We start from the raw sequence: 21,238 nt of genomic DNA, 5'->3' as shown, positions 1-21,238 counted from the left end.
GTGCACCCAGACAGCCAGGACAAGTAAGGGAGACAGCGCTCAGGCCAGAGTGGTGAAGGCAAACAGAAAAGTAAAACAAAATAAGAGCGCAGGAAAGTAACTTAAAACAGAAATAAGGCAAAATACAAAATAAAGCCAGGCCTGACAGTTCCACTGCACAGTGGTTTCTTTATGTTAATGCTCTGCTGAATGAATGATGATGATTGCATAGATGGAGGTTTATTCTGTGTTTACAAGCTCAAAAACATCTCTGAGGGGTAGGCGTTTGCATTTGTGTACAAAGAAGGGCATGACCACAAGTGGTTTTCGGTTTTACAAAACCAACCTATATTATGTGATTAGAGCACAAGAATTTAAATTACTAGAAGTCAGTGCCTCACCAGTCATCTCAATAAGCATTGGGCTGCATGTTAAGCTGATTAGAGACAACACAACATAACCCTTCAGACAGAAAATAACTTTATTGACAGTAACAACACATTATCCGACCTTTATAACACGGGTAAGAGGCAAAATAGAAAAATCTCTCTTCTTTTCCCCTCATAATTCAAGTATGATTTCAAGTAGCATGGTTTCAGTCTTTAGAGTCTGTCACAGCAGTACTCTGATGTTTCAATATGTGAGGGCACGCTAATGTGGAAGATCCGCGTGTCAGTTGGGGGCGACTCAGGAGCACTGTTGACTCCCGAGTCATTGTCAGGATTGCATTGCATTACTTCTTTCACTGTGTATTTGGCCTCAAGTACCTGGACAGGAGGGGGTGCAGGTGGGGGCGTGGCCTCAGCCTTGAGCTTGATGTTTTTGAAGCGGTGCAGGCGGACCACGTCCCTGTTCTCTTGTGAGCAGGGCAAGAGACTATACACGTCCTTGCGGAATTTGGAGCTCATGCCGAAGTAGATGAGAGGGTTGTAGAAGCTGGCGGACTTAGCGAAGAGACGGGTGATGATGCTGGTGGTGCTTGGCACGTGGAAGCCCCAAGCCGACCACATGGACACCACTGCGTATGGCGACCAGGCCATGATGAAAGCAGTGCAAATTACTATGGAGATCTGAAAAATGGAACATAACAAACATTAAGGACTTGATCTACTAAGATCCAAATACCACGCGCTGCACAGCGTGTGCAAAGTATAAAATTGCATGTACTATAATTGGGCGTGTTGCGTGTGATCTACTAAGACTGCGGGTACAATTGATAACCTTATTTGAAATAGGTTTTTGCATGTACTAACTGCTGTCACCATTAAAACACTTATTTACTGCACATTCACGTTAGTTATCATGCTTCTTCTACCTGTGGTGTTTTGTTATGTTTTGAAACATGCAGCAGACATGTACAATTTTTTTTTTTTGCATTTTCGATCCAGTCTTGCATTGGATCTATGAATGAACCCACCTTTTTACCACGCTAAAGGTGTGCTCATAGACGACACTGGCACTATCTGCGAGCACCCGTTGGAATGTTCCAGGCGCAAGAAAATGCATATTCCAAGAGTTTTTTTCATAAATATCGAAAATATCCCCAAAAAAATAAACCCAGCAGACCCCAAAACGTATGAATTTATTCTTTTTTTAAAAGCCTCTGAAGTAATCCAGCAGCTAGGAAATTATAAATTATATTACTGAATAGATGATATGTGTAATATTTAGATTTTTGACAGTCCATATATGTTGACAAGCATACGTAGGACGGAGTTGCAGCCGATCGCCTCCTCTATCGCAGCCATTTATTTGCAACTACCAGTTTGCACGTGCTTTCTAGATACATTAAATAGAGGCCGCAGAACAGATTCAGCCTTGATAAATCACATTGCCTGTGTGTTAGAATAATTATGTATATATTATCACACTAACTTTAGTATGCTTAAAGTCCGTTGCTTTAGTTATTAGCTATTGTGCTCAAGTTAGACTTTTCTAATCTATGCAAGGACAAAACTTCTTGTCTGAGGGGTGGCCTCAACCACAGATGTTATCTTTGTTTTAGCCCGCTAACAGCCAAGGACTTCAACGACCTCAACGAAGATAAGATGACAGCACGCAGACGAAGCAGAGACTTCAAGGACCTCAACGAAAATAAGATGACAACACGCAGATGAAGCGGGGACAAGGCGAAATCACAAGGCCCCCACCACATTCCGTCACGTACTGTGCGTCCTGGACCTGCTTTGCATAATATATGTGACCACTCCTTTTAGAGGCAGCCTCAGTGATGTTGACTATGGAACTCTGAATAAAAAGAGGGACGCAGGAGCTGAACCTTAGAGCGTAGGGCGAGACTGTGTCTAAGTGTGCAGCTCCATGCGTTCTCCTCATGAGCTAAATTGAACTCTGTCTCTGCATGATTCCTTGATTCTTGTCTGTTTAATAGATGTCATCAGTGTTTGAACCTGACACTGTGCTAAATAATTTATTTGACTTTTCTCCTTCTAATATTGTGGGCGTTCTGATGATTAGCATATAATCTACATAGTCATGAAGACAGACACGTTTAATGGATTGTACCCCTTAATTTGTTCACTTAAAGGCCTACTGAAATGATTTTTTTTTATTTAAACGGGGATAGCAGATCTATTCTATGTGTCATACTTGATCATTTCGCGATATTGCCATATTTTTGCTGAAAGGATTTAGTATAGAACAACGACGATAAAGATCGCAACTTTTGGTGTCTGATAAAAAAAGGCTTGCCCCTACCGGAAGTAGCGTGACGTAGTCAATTGAACATATACGCAAAGTTCCCTATTGTTTACAATGATGGCCGCATGAAGTGAGAGAGATTCGGACCGAGAAAGCGACAATTTCCCCATTAATTTGAGCGAGGATGAAAGATTTGTGGATGAGTAAAGTGCAAGTGAAGGACTAGTGGGGAGTTGAAGCTATTCAGATAGGGAAGATGCTGTGAGAGCCGGGGGTGACCTGATATTCAGCTGGGAATGACTACAACAGTAAATAAACACAAGACATATATATACTCTATTAGCCACAACACAACCAGGCTTATATTTAATATGCCACAAATTAATCCTGCATAAAAACACCTACGTGTTTGTTATGCTAGCTCCTAGCTCCTCTGCTAGCTCCTAGCTCCATAGAACACGCCAATACAATTCAAACACCTGATCAACACACACAATCACTCAGCCCAAAAGACCGTTCACCTAACCCAAGGTTCATAAAGCTTATATATTTTTAAAAAGTTACGTACGTGACGCGCACATACGGTCAGGCTATCAAATGTTTAGCAGCCAAGGCTGCATACTCACGGTACCTGATATTCAGCTGGGAATGACTACAACAGTATATAAACACAAGACATATATATACTCTACTAGCCACAACACAACCAGGCTTATATTTAATATGCCACAAATTAATCCTGCATAAAAACACCTACGTGTTTGTTATGCTAGCTCCTAGCTCCTCTGCTAGCTCCTAGCTCCATAGAACACGCCAATACAATTCAAACACCTGATCAACACACACAATCACTCAGCCCAAAAGACAGTTCACCTACCCCAATGTTCATAAAGCTTATATATTTTTAAAAGGTTGCGTACGTGACGCGCACATACGGTCAAGCTATCAAATGTATAGCAGCCAAGGCTGCAAGGTTTAAAGTCATCCAACACCTTAAATCACTGTCCCTGAAAACCTCAAATAAAGCCAGAAATCTTGGGGTTATTTTAGATTCTGATTTACATTTCGACAGTCACATCAAATCAGTAACAAAATCGGCCTACTATCACCTCAAAAATGTAAAAAGACTTAGAGGGCTCATGTCAGCTCAAGACTTAGAAAAACTTGTACATGCCTTTATTACCAGTAGGCTAGACTATTGTAATGGTCTCCTTGCAGGTCTTCCCAAAAAAACTGTCAGGCAGCTACAGCTTGTTCAGAACGCTGCTGCTAGAGTTCTAACAAAGACCAAAAAATGTGAGCACATTACACCAATTCTTAAATCCTTACATTGGCTCCCTGTACATCAGAGAATAGATTTCAAAATCCTCCTGCTCACATATAAATCACTACATGGTCTAGGGCCCAAGTATATCACTGATATGCTCCCACTATATACGCCCTCTAGATCACTAAGATCTTCTGAGACCAATCTGTTAGCGGTTCCAAGAGTAAACTCAAATCAAGGGAGATCATCATTCAGTCACTATGCAACACATAGCTGGAATAAACTTCCTGAAGATGTCAGACTCTCCCCAACTCTCACTACTTTTAAAACTAGACTGAAGACTTTTATGTTCACCTTAGCTTTCAGCTAAATCTTTTAATCTTTTAACTTTTAACGTCTGCACTGTTTTTATTTTTATTGTCTGCATTTTAATTTTGCTTTTATTTTCTTTCATTTCACTTTGTTGTCTGTGAAGCACTTTGAGTCTGCCTTGTGTATGAAAAGCGCTATACAAATAAAGTTGCCTTGCCTTGCCTTGCCATACTCACGGTACCTGGTATTCAGCTGGGAATGACTAAAACAGTAAATAAACACAAGACATATATTTACTCTATTAGCCACAACACAACCAGGCTTATATTTAATATGACACAAATTAATCCTGCATAAAAACACCTACGTGTTTGTTATGCTAGCTCCTAGCTCCTCTGCTAGCTCCTAGCTCCATAGAACACGCCAATACAATTCAAACACCTGATCAACACACACAATCACTCAGCCCAAAAGACCGTTCACCTAACCCAAGGTTCATAAAGCTTATATATTTTAAAAAAGTTACGTACATACGCAAAAAAAAAAGTTGCGCACATACGGTCAAGCGATCAAATGTTTAGAAGCCAAAGCTGCATACTCACGGTAGCACGTCTGCGTCTTTGTCATCCAAATCAAAGTAATCCTGGTAAGAGTCTGTGTTGTCCCAGTTCTCTACAGGCGTCTGTGTATCGAAGTCAAAAGTCCTCCTGGTTAGAGTCTCTGTTATCCGAGTTCTTCCATCTTGACTGCATCTTTCGGGAATGTAAACAAAGACGCGCCGGCTGTGTACTGTTGTCGCTGACTTCGTTCGAAAAATACGTCCGTTTCGCACCGACAACTTTCTTCTTTGCTTGCTCAGCTTCTTTCTCCATAATGCAATGAACATAATTGCAACAGATTCACGAACACAGATGTCCAGAATACTGTGGAATTATGAAATGAAAACAGAGCTTTTTTGTATTGTATTCAATGGGGAAGGCATACCTCTGTTCCCCGGGCTACGTCACGCGCATACGTCATCCTCAGAGGCGTTTCGAACCGGAAGTTTAGTGGCAAATTTAAAATGTCACTTTATAAGTTAACCCGGCCGTATTGGCATGTGTTATAATGTTAAGATTTCATCATTGATATATAAACTATCAGACTGCGTGGTCGGTAGTAGTGGGTTTCAGTAGGCCTTTAAGAGACGCAATCAAAGTTTACTTATTTCAATCAAAGTTTACTTATACAGCCCTTAATCACAAATGTCTCAAAGGGCTGCACAAGCCACAACGACATCCTCAGGTCAGATCCCACATCAGGGCAAGAAAAAAACTCAACCCGTTTGGAACAACGAGAAACCTTGGACCAATGCAATGGATGCGGAGTGGATATGGTTAATAATGTAATAATGTGAGAGTCCAATCCATATCCTCTTCGTGTGGCCTTAATAGATCAGCTTTTTCGTGTGCTATCAAGTTTGCACGCGTTTTAATAGGTGCAAACCTTTAATAGATAAGGCCTTGACTGTATAAAATTGAGTGCAACCAGCAGGGGGCGATTATATAAATCAATTGTTCTGAGGCCATGTCCAAATGGTTATCTTTAAAAATGATGTTTAATATCTTACCTGTGTTTCTCTCTGGCTCTCAACAAAGACGGGCACTTCCCTCTCCTCTCCCTTTTCTTGCCGGCTTTTGCGTCTTTGTCTCATCTTGTCCTGTCTTAACTTTTGGAGCCTTCTTCTGCACTGCTCCCCAAAATGGAAATGATGGATCAACTGGTCTCTCAACAAAATTGACCAGATTTTTTTGACGAGAAGCTTAGTTCCGTAGGAACCTGACTCTCCAGGCGGAATGTTTGTTGCTGGATACCATGGGGTTAGGGTCCTTTCTACCAAAGTGGAAGGTCGTGTGCTTGGCGATTTTTTCCTTCGAGGATATCGACACCTATTTTGTACTACGGTAGGTAACAGGTCTTCTGCTGTTTGGATTGTGCGTTGCCCTGGTGTATCGACAAATTCAGAAGACAATGGCAGTCATTCAAGGTAACCAGAAGCTGCCCGTCATGAGTGATGGGATGGGCAGGGCTGTAGGCACTCAGACTCATTAAACTGGGTAACATCTCGGAGAAGCTTTCCCATCTGCGAGGCGAAATTAAATTGAGGACCAGACAATTGAGTAGACGATCTATAAAAATGCATCTGCTCACCTTAACCAAGATAATCCTTATCTATATTTCGGCTTCCTCGCACCGGCCTTGACAACGCCGCTACTATAACTCTCCCAGTGATGACGCTGCTGTGACACACTTCTGACATCCCTTCGATCTTCCCCCAAGCACACCTGGCATTGTTTGACCCTGTTGGACTAAATCTGGGATGCCTCTATAGCAAACAGCTTTGTTATCGCGATATCACTCAGCGGAATGAGGCAAAAGGCTGTGACTTATGGACACACATGCACCCTTGGAGTACTACTACTAAACAGATACACAGACATACACCCCACCACCATTACACGCTTTTGCCACTTCACCACCTGGGGTATGATAGACAACGGCGCAGCGCCCCATGGTGGCTGCAGTTTTGGGCTTTTGTATGTCGTAATATGTACTCATATGTGCTTATGTTGCTTAGGTTTTTTGCTCGTCCCAAACTGAGCTTAGTTTGGGAATTACTTTTTTATCCACGATCCTCCCCCCATGTTTACCTTTACTTCCTACCGCTCTGTGGCGACACATCAGTCTTCCTGTTCTGTCTACCCCTGTATACTGTATCTCTTCTTGGACGAGTTGTACGGAAAAATACATTTGTAAGTGCAATGACAATAAAGTTGTATTCCATTTATTTGCAATTTCAGATTTAGCTCACCAAAAAATGCGATAAACAGAATGACTCTTCCACCCAACACTGTCTCTCTTTTGTATACCAGGCCAGCTCCTGGCATAAACACCCGGTTGTTTGGATATGGATTGTTGTAATACAATCTCAGCACGGTCCTGTTACCTAAATTATTTTTTGACGTTATTTGTTAAATCATTGAAATGTTACTAATGTCAACATGCTATTAGCATAAATGGTATGAGGCTATAATTCATCCATCCATCCATCCATTTTCTACCGCTTGTCCCTTTTTGGGGTCGCGGGGGCGCTGGAGCCTATCTCAGCTGCATCCGGGCAAGTCGCCACCTCATCACATGTATTAGCTCATTCTCACTGTTGTGACTTTCAGTCCTGTTACTCAAACGAGTCATCTTTGGCCTAGGAACCTTGTCAAAAAGGAAAAAATGTTTACTGAGATGGGCTAATACATACAGTATTTGAGTAGTTCAATATGTGTATTCCCAGATTTAGAGTTGGAAAAAGACCAATACAATACCGTAATTTCCGGACTATAAGCCGCTACTTTTTCCCCTCGTTCTGGTCCCTGCGGCTTATACAAGGGTGCGGCTTATTTACGGCCTGTTCTTCTCCGACACCGACGAAGAGGATTTCGGTGGTTTTAGTACGCAGGAGGAAGACGATGACACAATGATTAAAGACTGACTTTTCATATACCGGTAGGCTGGTTATTTTGATAACGTACAGGTGAGCACTTTGTATTACTTTGCACCGTTGTATTATTTGTACTCTGCACGAATGCTGTTCGCCATGTCAAAGATGTGAAAGTTTGATTGAATGATTGAAAGATTTATTGTTAATAAATGGGACGCTTTGCGTTCCCAAACAGTCATCTCTGTCCCGACAATCCCCTCCGTGGTAGCAGGAACCCCTATATACTACGGTAATTACACATCAAAACCCTGCGGCTTATAGTCGGGTGCGGCTTATATATGGAGCAATCTGTATGTTCCCCTAAATTTAGCTGGTGCGGCTTATAGTCAGGTGCGGCTTATAGTCCGGAAATTACGGTACTTATTTTTTAGAGTTAAAATGACACGTAAGTGTACCATTCAATAATTCTCTCAGGTATTGTCTAATTTTCTATGAGCCGCCATTGTTTTAACAGTATTTTGCTAAATATTTAGATGTTACAGCACCACCTGTTTATTTGGTTGGCATTGGGACCCTTCATTTTCAGGTTAAAGTTTCACAAACATTTCTAGAAAAAAAGTGTAATTTGTATGGTTTTGGCATACCCTGGTCACATCTCTCTCCACCTTCCTTTGCCGGGCGGTGACATAACCTTCCGCTGACATGGCGTTTGTGCTTTTCACAGAGTTGATGATGGACGTGTAGGAGAAGAGCATGATCATCACAGGGATGAGGAAGCAGAAGATGAGGATGGAGACGATGTAGGACTTATGGATGGTGGAATAGTTCGCTTTGGACCAGTCCACCTCACATGTTCCATATCCTCGATCTGCAGCGTGGGACACGTGTTAATATGAATGTACGATACATAAAGTATAAATATACTGTATATATACACCTCCAGGATTTTGCAGGATTTTTGAGGATTTTGCAGGATATATATATATATATATATATATATATATATATATAGTGCCAAACGTTTGGACTCACCTTCTCATTTCAATGCGTTTTCTTTATTTTCTTGACTATTTACATTGTAGATTGTCACTAAAGGCATCAAAACTATGACACCTGTGAAGTGAAAACCATTTCAGGTGACTACCTCTTGAAGCTCATTGAGAGAATGCCAAGAGTGTGCAAAACAGTAATCAAAGCAAAGGGTGACTATTTTGAAGAAACTAGAATTCAAAACCTGTTTTCAGTTATTTCACCTTTTTTTGTTAAGTACATAACTCCACATGTGTTCATTCATAGTTTTGATGCCTTCAGTGACAATTTACAATGTAAATAGTCATGAAAATAGAGGAAACTCATTGAATGAGGAGAAGGTGTGTCCAAACTTTTGGCCTAGATATATATATATATATATATATATATATATATATATATATATATATATATATATATATATATATATATATATATATATATATATATATATATATATATATATATATATATATATATATCCTGCAAAATCCTCAAAAAAAAAAAAAATATATATATATATATATATATATATATATATATATATATATATATATATATATATATATATATATATATATATATATATATATATATATATATATATATATATATATATATATATATATATATATATATATATATATATATATATATATATTAGGGGTGTGGGAAAAAAAATCGATTCGAATTCGAATTGCGATTCTCACGTTGTGCGATTCAGAATCGATTGTCATTTAAAAAAAAGTGAGAATCTACAATGTAAATAGTCATGAAAATAAAGAAAATGCATTGAAATGAGAAGGTGTGTCCAAACTTTTGGCCTGTTCTGTATGTATATATATATATATATATATATATATATATATATATATATATATATATATATATATATATATATATATATATATATATATATATATATATATATATATATATATATCACCAAGATTTTGCAGGATTTGGGGTGATCTAGCAGCCTAAAATACCTGAATTTGCAGCAACCTTTTCAGAAAGTTGTGGCTCTAGATGTGATGTTTTGAGGCATATATTGTTTTCAATAACATTGAATCAACTTGTGATTTCGTTAATTTCTTATCATTGTGTGAAGTGTTCCTTGTAGCCTTGACCTCAAAGAGCACAGGATTTCAATAAATAGGATGTTTTTACTTGTTTTATAGTACACAGACTTAAGAGTAGACAGTAGATGGCAGCAAAAGCGCATACTCAGAGCACACTGTCAAATGTTTGTAATATTTTCATCCATTATAACTAATAGTAATAATTATATATATTGAAAGAAACATCACTAAAGGCTTCCTTATTGCCCAATGTCGGTTCTGTCTGTCTGTCCGCAAATTGCAGACATTCTCTGTGTATGTTTTATATTTGAAAAATGATTGTCCATCTTAAACATTCATTTATGTTCCAACACATTTACCCCCACATGTTGACAGCATTTGTGAACTGTTAAGAATGATCAATAGTTGTAATCGTTGTCGGTAAATGAACGACGATGAGAGGTTATCATCACACTTCAACATCTCTATCATGTAAAAGTCTCATTGCTAGGTCATTTGTTTTTGATTGTCTTACACTGGATAAATAAATGTTGTATAATAATACATGTAAACTAGGAAAAAAGTGTTGTAGACAGGAACAGGAAGTGGGTCTGTGTTGTGCGGGAGGAAGACAATGTTGCCGTTTGAGCAATTAAGAGTTGATGTATTGCTACACGTTGCATTACGTGCTTCGACTATGCAAGAAACAAACGTAATTTAATCAAATTTGACCTGTGAAAATAAAGCTGATTGAGCCAAAATGTGCAGGCTTTAGACAAAGTTGTGAGGCTGCAAATAATTTGCGGGGATTGGTCGGATTTGCGCTACAACTCAAAATCCTGGAGGGACTGTTGTATGAAGAGGCTGGTATTCTCCTTGTACAGACCTGTGTAACTTCCCCAGCCCATCAATGGTGCAATTGACCAAAACGCTGCTCCGGTCCAGATGCAGATCAATGATATCGCAATGGTGTTCATGCTGATGCAGCAACCTACAAAGCATACATTAGTTAGACTGATATAAAATACGGTGCAACTCTGGGAATGGGACAAACAAAGAGCAGAATTGCTGCTTTGTTTTGTGACAATCCACTCCTTCCAAAGGATTTTTGGCAAACACGCGAGACAAAAAAAAAAAAAGACATGTTGACAAAGCACACATAGATTTGTTACTACATAAAGTACAGTGAAGTTTGTAGCTCTGCCTTTGTTGCCGTGGGTTACAATGCCCTATGTGCTGACTAAACGCAGCGTAGAAAGTGCTTGGGGACTTCGTTGGCAGCGATATACGTTAAATGTTAACCCACAGATGTCATTAGTTTAACCACCGATGTAAAGGAGACAGATTTGTCTTTTATGAAGAACCACAAAAGCACACACACATGATTAAAACATGCTCTGGTGTTACCAAAATAGAGACTTTTACTTTAAATGAACTCAATGACATGCAGGCGTGCAGAGTCAGTGGTGGTTGTTTCCTCCTCAAGGTTTGTAATAAGGTTTTATGAGTTCTCTGGGGAACTAGTGGAATGTGAAGATTGTACTGAATAAACAAAGGTGAGAAAGGTGTTTTTTGTTGTTGTTGTTATTGTTGTTGTTGTGAGGCGAGGATCAGACCTTTATTGGGGTGGCATCCCTTGATGTATCTGGTCACACTGATGACAGTCAAGGTGTTGATGCTTGCCAGGCCAAACATCAAAGTGAAGAAACCATCCACCTATAGGGAGATGAACAAAGGCATGTTATAGGAGGATGGTTGATTTTCAGTAGTGACTTAGCACGAAGGGGCAAGTGTGACATTGCCCCACGGCATCCAGTAGATGGCGCTGAAATCATCGCAGCTTTGCTGTATCGCAGATGTTTTTCAAGCATATTCTATGTAGTTTTGGCCTAAATTAAGCATTTTTAGGCATTCAAATGATCAAATGAACTAAAATATCAATACTACGGATTTAATGGCCACTAGATAATGACATAACCAATCAGAGCATGTTACAGAATTCAGTATTGTAGCAACTGACTGGCTCAGCCTCAAGCAAACTACTATATTGGATTAATCTATATTGGATTAAACGAGTGTTCAGTTCAGTTCAGTTTCAGTTTATTTCGAACATGCATACCATACAATATCATGGATCGCACAATTCCAGTTGTTTCATTACAGCACGTCCAAAAAGGAGTAGGAAGAAGCTGGGCTTATTTAATCCTACCCCTTTTCATACCATAGCAATTTTATCCAATTTCCTTGTTCTCTGTAACAGAACAGTGAACAAATAAATAATAAATAAATAATATACCATGGTAAGCAAACAAATATTAAATACAACAATAATATTTGTCTCAATAAAAAAAAAAAAGGAAAAAAAAGGGTTCAAGATGTTTATCATAATTCTTGTTCTGTGTACTTTGTGAACACTTGTAGTTTGAACAGTCGCTTGAACTAAATCATATTGGTGCTTTGTTTGATTTCTTTGGTTAATCCGTTCCATAATTTAATTGATTTCTTTGGTTAATCCATTCTATAATTTAATTGCACATGCTGATATACTAAAGGTTTAAGTGTTGTACGAGCATACAAATGTTTTCAATGAGATTTTCCTTTAAGGTTATATTTCTCCTCTTTTGTTGAGAAGAATTGTTGTACATTCTTGGGTAGCAGGTTATAGTTTGCTTTGTACATCATTGTAGCTTTTTGCAAATGCACCAAATCGTTGAATTTCAATAATTGTGATTTAATAAATAAAGGGTTTGTATGTTCTCTATATCCAACATTATGTGTTATTCTAATCAATCTTTTTTGTAACACATTTAGTTGATGAAGCGCACGTTTGTAGTTGTTTCCCAATATTTCTACACATTAACTCAGATATAGTAACACTAGCAGTTTCACAAAAGTGAGTAAAAAACATGAAAAGTAAAAATATATATATAAGTGTAAAAGGGAATGAGTGAATATGAACCATAAACAGGTTTCTTAGTTATGAAAATATTACATTTTTAAATAATAATTCCTATTTCGCTAAAATTCATTTACCACAGTCAGGCCCGGAGTCAATTAACTGCAGTAAAAAAGGAATTACTGTATTAGGATTTGTAAAAAATAAAAATAAAATTAAAAAAATAAAAATAAAAAGTTACTCTTAAATTAATGATAGATAACAAAGGTGTAATGTGACATCTACGTTTTTGTGTGTAGAAGTGTAAAAAGAAGTTAACCACTGAGGTTCTTCTTCTGTTCTGAGGTTTTTCTTCTCTTAATACCTCTTGTTAGGATTGGAATGGAGGGTTCCTTTTGAAATGTTGAAAAAAAGCCCAAGAAAAAGCAGGTATTGTGCAGTTAGTGCTTCGTTGAACGATTTGATGATCGATCGCATAAATCTTGCAAAATGACATATTTTTTCCAAATATAAATACTTTTATATGACCTCAAATGACATTAGCAAAATGAATATGTTTGAATGCACTTGTCCTATTTAATTAGTCTGCAGTGTTTTTCCACAGGACTGCAATCTATTTGTGGCACCGGTTGGTTACGGGGATGACGTCATTGGTAAATTTGCATAACTGGCCATGTCGTATTTACCAAAAGTGAGTAAAAAACATGAAAAGTAAAAAAAATAAAAAAATGTTTAGAACTACTTTTTAAAAAATGTCACAAACTGAGCTGCCTGTTTATTGATTTTTTTATTATTTTGACCCTTTGAATACTCATTTAATGAAACATTTCTAATTTTGCGAAAACATTAAATGAGCTACAATTTTCATTCACCGCATTGCAGATTTTTTTGAATATTTGTTAAAACGAAGTCTGTGTTTAATTTTTTTTGGGGAAAAAGTTAAATATTAGGGCTGCCAAAAAAAATTAGATTTTCAGATTAATCAGGATTCTTATTTGTCTCAATCGATTCAACTCGATTAAACTTTTTTTTTTTCAACCTGTCCTGTCCAGCCACTCAGGTAAATCATATTGTTGATGTACATGCCCATATTCTGGATGGATTCACTTTAGAAAAGAGAAGTGTTGAATACTTCTCTTATTGCCTTATTTGTGATTGACTTTATTACATGTTTGTGAAGCATTTTATTGAATACAACCAGTTTTCTTTTAAGTAATATACACATTGATCAGAGTTGTTTATGTATTTTATGGAGGAATGTAGTAATCATAGAATAAAATCAAATTTAATTAAGAAAGTATAGATTTTGAGTCAAGAATTGTTTTGAATCGAGAATCAATACTGAATCGAATCGTTACCTCCAAGAATCGAATCAAATCGAATCGTATGTTGCCCAAAGATTCACAGCCCTATTAAATATGCCATATTTACTGTAAAACCCTGAAACAAAAATGTGTCATGATTAAATGCTGTAATGACTTTGCAATAAAAGTTGTGGTTATAATGGAGCTCAAAGAAGACGTTTTTGTCCTCACCGTGAGATATTGGGTCATCTGAGTGTATTTTGAAGTGAAATTTGCTAGCAAGCACACCAATCGGAGTCTCCTTACTCATCTTTGCACTGACCTTTCAGGTAACCATCTGTAGTTAAGGTAAAGAAGCATGTATGGTTATGCCTTCAGTGACAATCTCGCTGTAAATAGTCATTAAAATAAAGAAAACGCATTGAAATGATAAGGTGTGTCCAAACTTTTGGCCTGTACTGTATATATATATATATATATATATATATATATATATATATATATATATATATATATATATATATATATATATATATATATATATATATATATATATATATATATATATATACAATTCTGTATATATATGTATATTAATGACAAAAAAAAATTGCATTATTAAATGTAAATACACACATACACAGATTAATCACGCCAGTGCAAAGATGAGTGAAGAGACTGACTGCTGCGCTTGATGCAAAATTTCACACCAAAATAAACCCAGATGGGACTTGAGATAAAAATGTCAACACCTTTTAGAACAAATAAATGACGTGCATTCGAGTAAAACATTTTAAAAGATGTTCCTTTATGACATTCTGACAATACAATATCATTTGTGTTCACCTACTCAGTGGCCTAGTGGTTAGAGTGTCCGCCCTGAGATCGGTAGGTTGTGAGTTCAAACCCCGGCCGAGTCATACCAAAGACTATAAAAATGGGACCCATTACCTCCCTGCTTGACACTCAGCATCAAGGGTTGGAATTGGGGGTTAAATCACCAAAATGATTCCCAGGCACGGCCACCGCTGCTGCTCACTGCTCCCCTCATCTCCCAGGGGGTGAAAAAGGGGATGGGTCAAATGCAGAGGACACATTTCGCCACACCTATTGTGTGTGACAATCATTGGTACTTTACTTTAACTTTAAATATCAGGTTATTTTTTTATTCAATTGAATTAAATTGAATTAAATTAAATTTATGCTAGTGAGTGATAACATGTGATTAATCAGGGTTAATCCAAATTCAAATATTGATTAATCTGATTTTTTTTGACAGCCCATATATGCACACACATATATATTTATATATACACTAACAATTCCATATGGAGCCAAAATGATTGCCATAAATAAGCAAAACAATACAATAAAATTGAAATATGGCAAAAAAAATCCCTAATATAGTCAAAGAATTTATATGAATATCCTCATCAGAAAGTAAAAGTGTGTTTTGATTTAGTTCTGTTACCTGAAAGCACAAGTGACGTCTTACATCATATAAAAACATAAAAAAATACAATCATGTGTGCTCACGGACTGTCTCCCTGCAGACTGTATTGATCTGTATTGATATATAATGTAGAAACCAGAAATATTAATAACAGAAAGAAACAACCCTTTTGTGCGAATGAGTGTGAATGAGTATAAATGGGGGAGGGAGGTTTTTGGGGTTGGTGCACTAATTGTAAGTGTATCTTGTGTTTTGTATGTTGATTTAATGAAAAAAGCAAAACAAAACAAAAAAAATTTATTATTTTTTTATTTCTTGTGCGGCCCGGTACCAATCGATCCACAGACCGGTATCGGGCCGCGGCCCGGTGGTTGGGGACCACTGGTTGGGGACCACTGGTCTAGAGAGCTTCAAGCACTGTACATTCCAGCTTGCTCCCTTTTCTTTTCACTCTGACTTTTATCAGCTGGAGAGAGTGGAGACGTGGTATTTAGCATCATTCCCTGTCTGTCTAATGTTTCAAAGCGTGAGCCGCGCCTCTCCTGACGCTGCAGGCAGTGAAAACACGATGCATCAGCCCTGTGCAATTAAAAAGCCAGTGCAACTTCTCTTTAAGACACCATCAAAAAGTGGGTTGACAAAGAGGTCACTGACTCTGCCTGCTTAGAAACATAGAGGAAAGTCTTTACCGTCTTCAGTCCACTGTTTGGAGAGACAAATGTTTGATTATCTTTTAATCCCGGCTCTCCTTTGCAGGGAATGATATAGTGGGATCCGTCTGGCTGGGACTGTGTAAGCTCCAATGCTCAGGCAGCATGGACCACTTGGAGTCTACTTGATCCCTTTCTTGATCTCTCTTAGGTGTAATCCTATTAGCGCCCATCATCACGTTTTCTTCACCCTCATATTGTGCAGATCACTGGGACTGTCTTGCATGTGTGACCTCACCTGCAGGATACTACACATGTAATACTTTAATTGGCATTCCTACTGCTTTATCTGACCACAGCATTCATTTTAGAGCCAACGTCTTTGCAGAATGACATCGAAATTAAATACTGAACACGTGCAGCTTGCAAGAGTGCATGTTCTATCACGCTCCTTGCTGTAACCTGCTAATGCCTCCTCCTTCTTTTCTCTTTGATTGAACCACGCTCGAGAAGGTACAATGGAGAGTGAGGCGTCACGATGACAATTTTTTCCTACAAAATCTGGTGGATGGAATCACTAAAAAGTCTCATTTTGGCGGTTTACACCTCGGAAAGGGAGAGGGTTTTTGATTTGATTCATGCACAGGCACAACTGTTTATCTTCCTCAGAGCCAACTTCCGCTGCGGTGGGTTAATTTTCTCCAAAATGTGTAACTCTGGCAAAAGAAACAAGCCAAAAACATATGGGTCTAATACAGGGGTGTCGAACAGGTTTTATCCGGCCCGCAGAATGAGATTGCCAAGTATAAAAATGAGCCGAAATTTTTGAATGAAAGAAACCGCTGTTCTAAATGTGTCTACTAGATGTTGCAATAGCAATTATTTGTATATTTGTAGATGATGCTACATATGTAAAAAAATAAAATAAACCACATGATGTTAGTGCACCAGTCGAGGAAAATAAGCAAATAACATCCTGTAATTTGATTTATATATATATATATATATATATATATATATATATATATATATATATATATATATATATATATATATATATATATATATATATATATATATATATATATATATATATATATATATATATATATATATATATATATGTATATATATATTATCTTGATAGATTGAAAATTAACACCAATAAGTTGACTGATGAACATCATCACATCATTTATTCAGAAAATATAAATAGCGACAAATAAAGACAAGTGTAATGTAAGTGTAAAAAAACCCCAACAACATTATGATTTGTACATTTTCAGAATGTGCTAGTTCTATTTTTAAACAAAGAAAACAATCTGAAGTTTTCTTTATTTTTAAGTTATCGTGCCGTGATTTTAGCAGTCCTGCGCACTTGGGAGTAGATTTTTCTCCATGTGGCCTCCGAGCTAAAATTAGTTTGACACCCCTGGTCTAATATAATAAAGTGGATAATTTAGGCATATACATGTTCATATTTTGCAACACACGTCTTCAACAGGGGACATTCTGGTCAAAGAGTTTCCCTCCTGTACAGTAAAGGCCTCCACGTTAGTAATCTCATTACAGATTTAACCTTCAGCACACATGCAGCTACTCGCATAATCCCTTCCACGCTTACCCGTGCACCACGCAAAAAAAATAAAAAAAATAAAAAAATAAAAATCCTTTAATTTACTTCATGAAGATTCATACATATATGTTTTTGTGTCACAGCCATCAATTAAGATCAGGGTGTCTACCTGGCAGGTCCAAATCCAGGTGATGAGAAAACCATCATCCTTGAAGATGTTGAAAATTTCCAGGATGCCTCGGGAGTAGCCGAATACTGAGATGCTGGCGTCCGAGATGGCGAGATTTAAAGTGAGGAAATCTGTGGGCTGCAGTGAGGCTCTTTGTCTGTATAGGACAAACATCACTAAGCTGTTTCCAAACCAGGACAGCCATCCTGTGAAAGGACAGATTGGCAATGATTGCAATAACACGATAATGAGTAGTAGTAGTTTTGTACACTGGAGTCAATTCATGGATTACTGATTACAGTAATCCTAATATTTTTATTATAATTATTTATTTTGAACAGTTTAGCGTAATAATATCAAGGTTTTTTCATGGTTGTCATTTAAGATTTATAAAATCTGCAAGGTATTTCCCTTTTGACTGGCATTACCAAATGTCTCCTTGCCTAATACACATGCCCATAAACAGGTCACAGGAATAACCCTCCAAGGGGGTCACCTGTTTTAGTACACTCGGCCTATACGTAATCTGCAGGCCGTTAGTTTGTGGACTTGCAGAAAAAACATTTCAGTAGATTGGATTCGCAACAAGTCAGTTTGATTTTCCCACATGAGTTTGTTTCCTGCAGTATAAATATTGCTGTCAAATGATGAACTTTTCAAAAAAGCTTTTTCACACTTTTGAATTTGGATTAATCATGCTTAATCACAGGGTTTACGTTGCGTGCATAATTAAAAATAACTTTAAAAAGGTATTTCAACACAAATACAATTGTATCATCAGAATGTCATAGAGCAGGGGTCCCCCGAATCCGGCCCGCCAGCGTCCAAAATCCGGCCCGCGGGAAGTCCCAAGTTAAAAAAATAAATACAAACTTTTAAAAAAAAATCTGTCCTTTTTAATCCATTTTCTACCGCATGTTATTCTCGGTGTCTCCTAGCCGCTCAGGCAAAACAAATGGTCTAAAAATACATTTTCCCATCGATAACGTCACATCATCACGGTCGGAATATATATTTATATATATAAATATACATTTTTTTAACGCAATGCGGACCCGAGTCAAAAAGTTTGGGGACCCCTGTCATAGAGGAACATTTTTAAATGTTTTACTTAAATCTGTCTGCCACATTTATTTGCTCAAAATTTGGTAACAGTTTTAAGTGAAATTTGCCAGTGAGCACACCAGTCAGACTCTTCTCACTCATATGTGCACTGACCTGATCACTGACCACATAACAACCTGCACCGTCTTTCAGGCAATCATCCGCAGTTAAGGTAAAGGAACATCAAAATAAATTGCGTGATCACTCTTTGTATACACATGACTATTGCAATATTGTTTTTAGTTGACTCGTTATGTTTTAACAGCCCTAATTATAACCTAGGATTTGATAAGTATCAGCAATAAGTACTCATAGTATATAAGAGCAGACCTACCTAAGACTAGCAGGTAGACTCCAATGATAGTTTCTCCATGTTCCGACAGAGGAGGTTCTGAATGAAGATTACTCAAATTGTTATTCCTCCATGGAATATTGACAATCTTCAGAGGAAAACTCTTGATTGTTATTTCCATGGCTTGAGTGCATGAACTGTAGCTGCGGTCTCTTCTGTTTCCACCGGACACTCCTGTGATTCTCTGGTCGAGACGACCGGTCTGTTCATCTTAAATCCAGCTTAAACATGGCCACTAATACCTGACCGCTCAATGTCCGAAACATTGCAGCTCTAATCCTATCTATTTGTTAACAACTAAGCAGATAGATAGTTTTGGGGGGAAGTCCTAGTCAACAGATAATAGTCTTGTTGATCAGTGCTATTGTTTGTCTATACTGGGGGTCAGCAACCAGCGGCTTTTTAGCTCCGACCTAGTGGCTCCCTGGAGTTAAAAAAAAAAAAAGCGTACAAATTTTTGTTTTAATATGGTTTCTTTAGAAGGACAAACATGACACAAACCTTCCTAACTGTTAGAAATCTCACTGTTTGTATTAAACATGCTTTACTGATGAGCGTATTTGGCGAGCGCCGTTTTGTCCTAATTTCAGCGGTCTTTGAACGCGCCATAGTTTGATTACAAGTACGACTTCCTACGACACTGCCACAGAAAGACGTGTTTTATGCCACTCCTTTGTCTCATTTTGTCCACCAAACGTTTTATTCTGTGCGTGAATGCACAAGGGTGAGCTTTGTTGAAGTTATTGACTTGTGTGGAGTGCTAATCAGGCATATTTGGTCACTGCAAGCTAATCAATGCTAACGTGCTATCTAGACTAGCTGTATATACATATTGCATCATTATGCCACGTTTGTAGGTATATTTGAGCTAATTTAATTTCCTTTACTTATGTCCTCTGTGTATTTAATTTATATTTGCATGTCTCATGACACATTATGTGTATGTAACATTGGCTGCATTTCTTGTTTGTGTGCCGTGTTGTTCCAGACCACAGCAAACGTTACCCAACTTGCTAAGATTGTAATAAATCCATTAGAAGAAGACAGCCTGCCGTTTCCTTTAACTTGGACGCATTTATACCTTTGGCCGTTCTATGCCAGGAATTATCTCACCCTGTGAGAAGCCTCTGTTTTACTAATATTTTCCAATATTGTAAAAATGTGTAGATTACTGTCAACAAAGATTTGCTTCAGCCTGTGACACACATAGTCATTTTGATAGTAGGCTAATATAGACACTTACGTCATGTGTTGCCTTCATTGTAACACTTATACAAGGCTTTTGTTTGTCAGAGGTCCCAGACAGATTTTTTTAATGTATTTTTGGACCAATATGGCTCTTTAAACATTTTGGGTTGCCGAATATCATTATTTACAGCCAGGCCTTAAAAATGGTGACAAACTAATATTTCATTGGACTGTTTTAGCTAGTCCAGCATCGATTCCACAAGCTTTTGACATAGGATTATTTTCTGTCCATAGTTGCATTCGTTTAAGATATATTTTGATGACAGGCGATACGTCTTCTCTAGCACATCGCAAGTATTCTCAATGGGGTTTAGGTCTGGACCCTGTGGTAGCCAGTCTGTGTGTGAAACGATGAATCATGATAAGCGACTACGTTTCCATGCAATAAAGTAGTCGTTAGTTAATTATTTTTTTAATAATTTGGCTCAAAAGAAATATTCTACAACCCATAGAAACCATGGCTTTTAAAAAGTCGGACTAATACACCTCGATTATGTGATTGAAAACCAGATCTCTCGAGTGCCGGAGAGGACCCTTTGTGTTGCGCATGTGCCAGTCTCAACACGTGGGATGTAACCCAGAAGCAGATCCCGTTTAATCAAAACATAGGCAACAGCTGGAATGAAGTGGAGACTGTTTACTTATTTCACAAATTAAATGAACAGAACATTGTGAAGTGCAACGATGGGGGGGGGAAAGAAAGCT

At 37.7% G+C, this 21,238-nt stretch overlaps 1 protein-coding gene across 1 annotated transcript; it reads right to left on the bottom strand.

Moving 5' to 3' along the window:
* Positions 1-442: 442 nt before the first annotated feature.
* LOC133657323 (opsin-5-like) lies at positions 443-19,497 on the bottom strand. The gene is made up of 6 exons (XM_062058501.1): positions 19,268-19,497; positions 17,830-18,035; positions 11,398-11,497; positions 10,668-10,772; positions 8,336-8,559; positions 443-1,049 (listed from the first exon to the last, which is right to left on the bottom strand). Exons 1-6 carry the CDS (start codon positions 19,404-19,406, stop codon positions 582-584), a joined length of 1,242 nt encoding a protein of 413 aa, XP_061914485.1. The 5' UTR covers positions 19,407-19,497; the 3' UTR covers positions 443-581.
* Positions 19,498-21,238: the final 1,741 nt, after the last annotated feature.

The sequence above is a fragment of the Entelurus aequoreus genome, linkage group LG09, assembly GCF_033978785.1.
Source record: "Entelurus aequoreus isolate RoL-2023_Sb linkage group LG09, RoL_Eaeq_v1.1, whole genome shotgun sequence".
In the NCBI taxonomy this organism is placed as follows: Eukaryota; Metazoa; Chordata; class Actinopteri; order Syngnathiformes; family Syngnathidae; genus Entelurus; species Entelurus aequoreus.
Note: the sequence above shows the minus strand (reverse complement) of the source record. Positions and strands in the feature narration are given on the sequence as shown.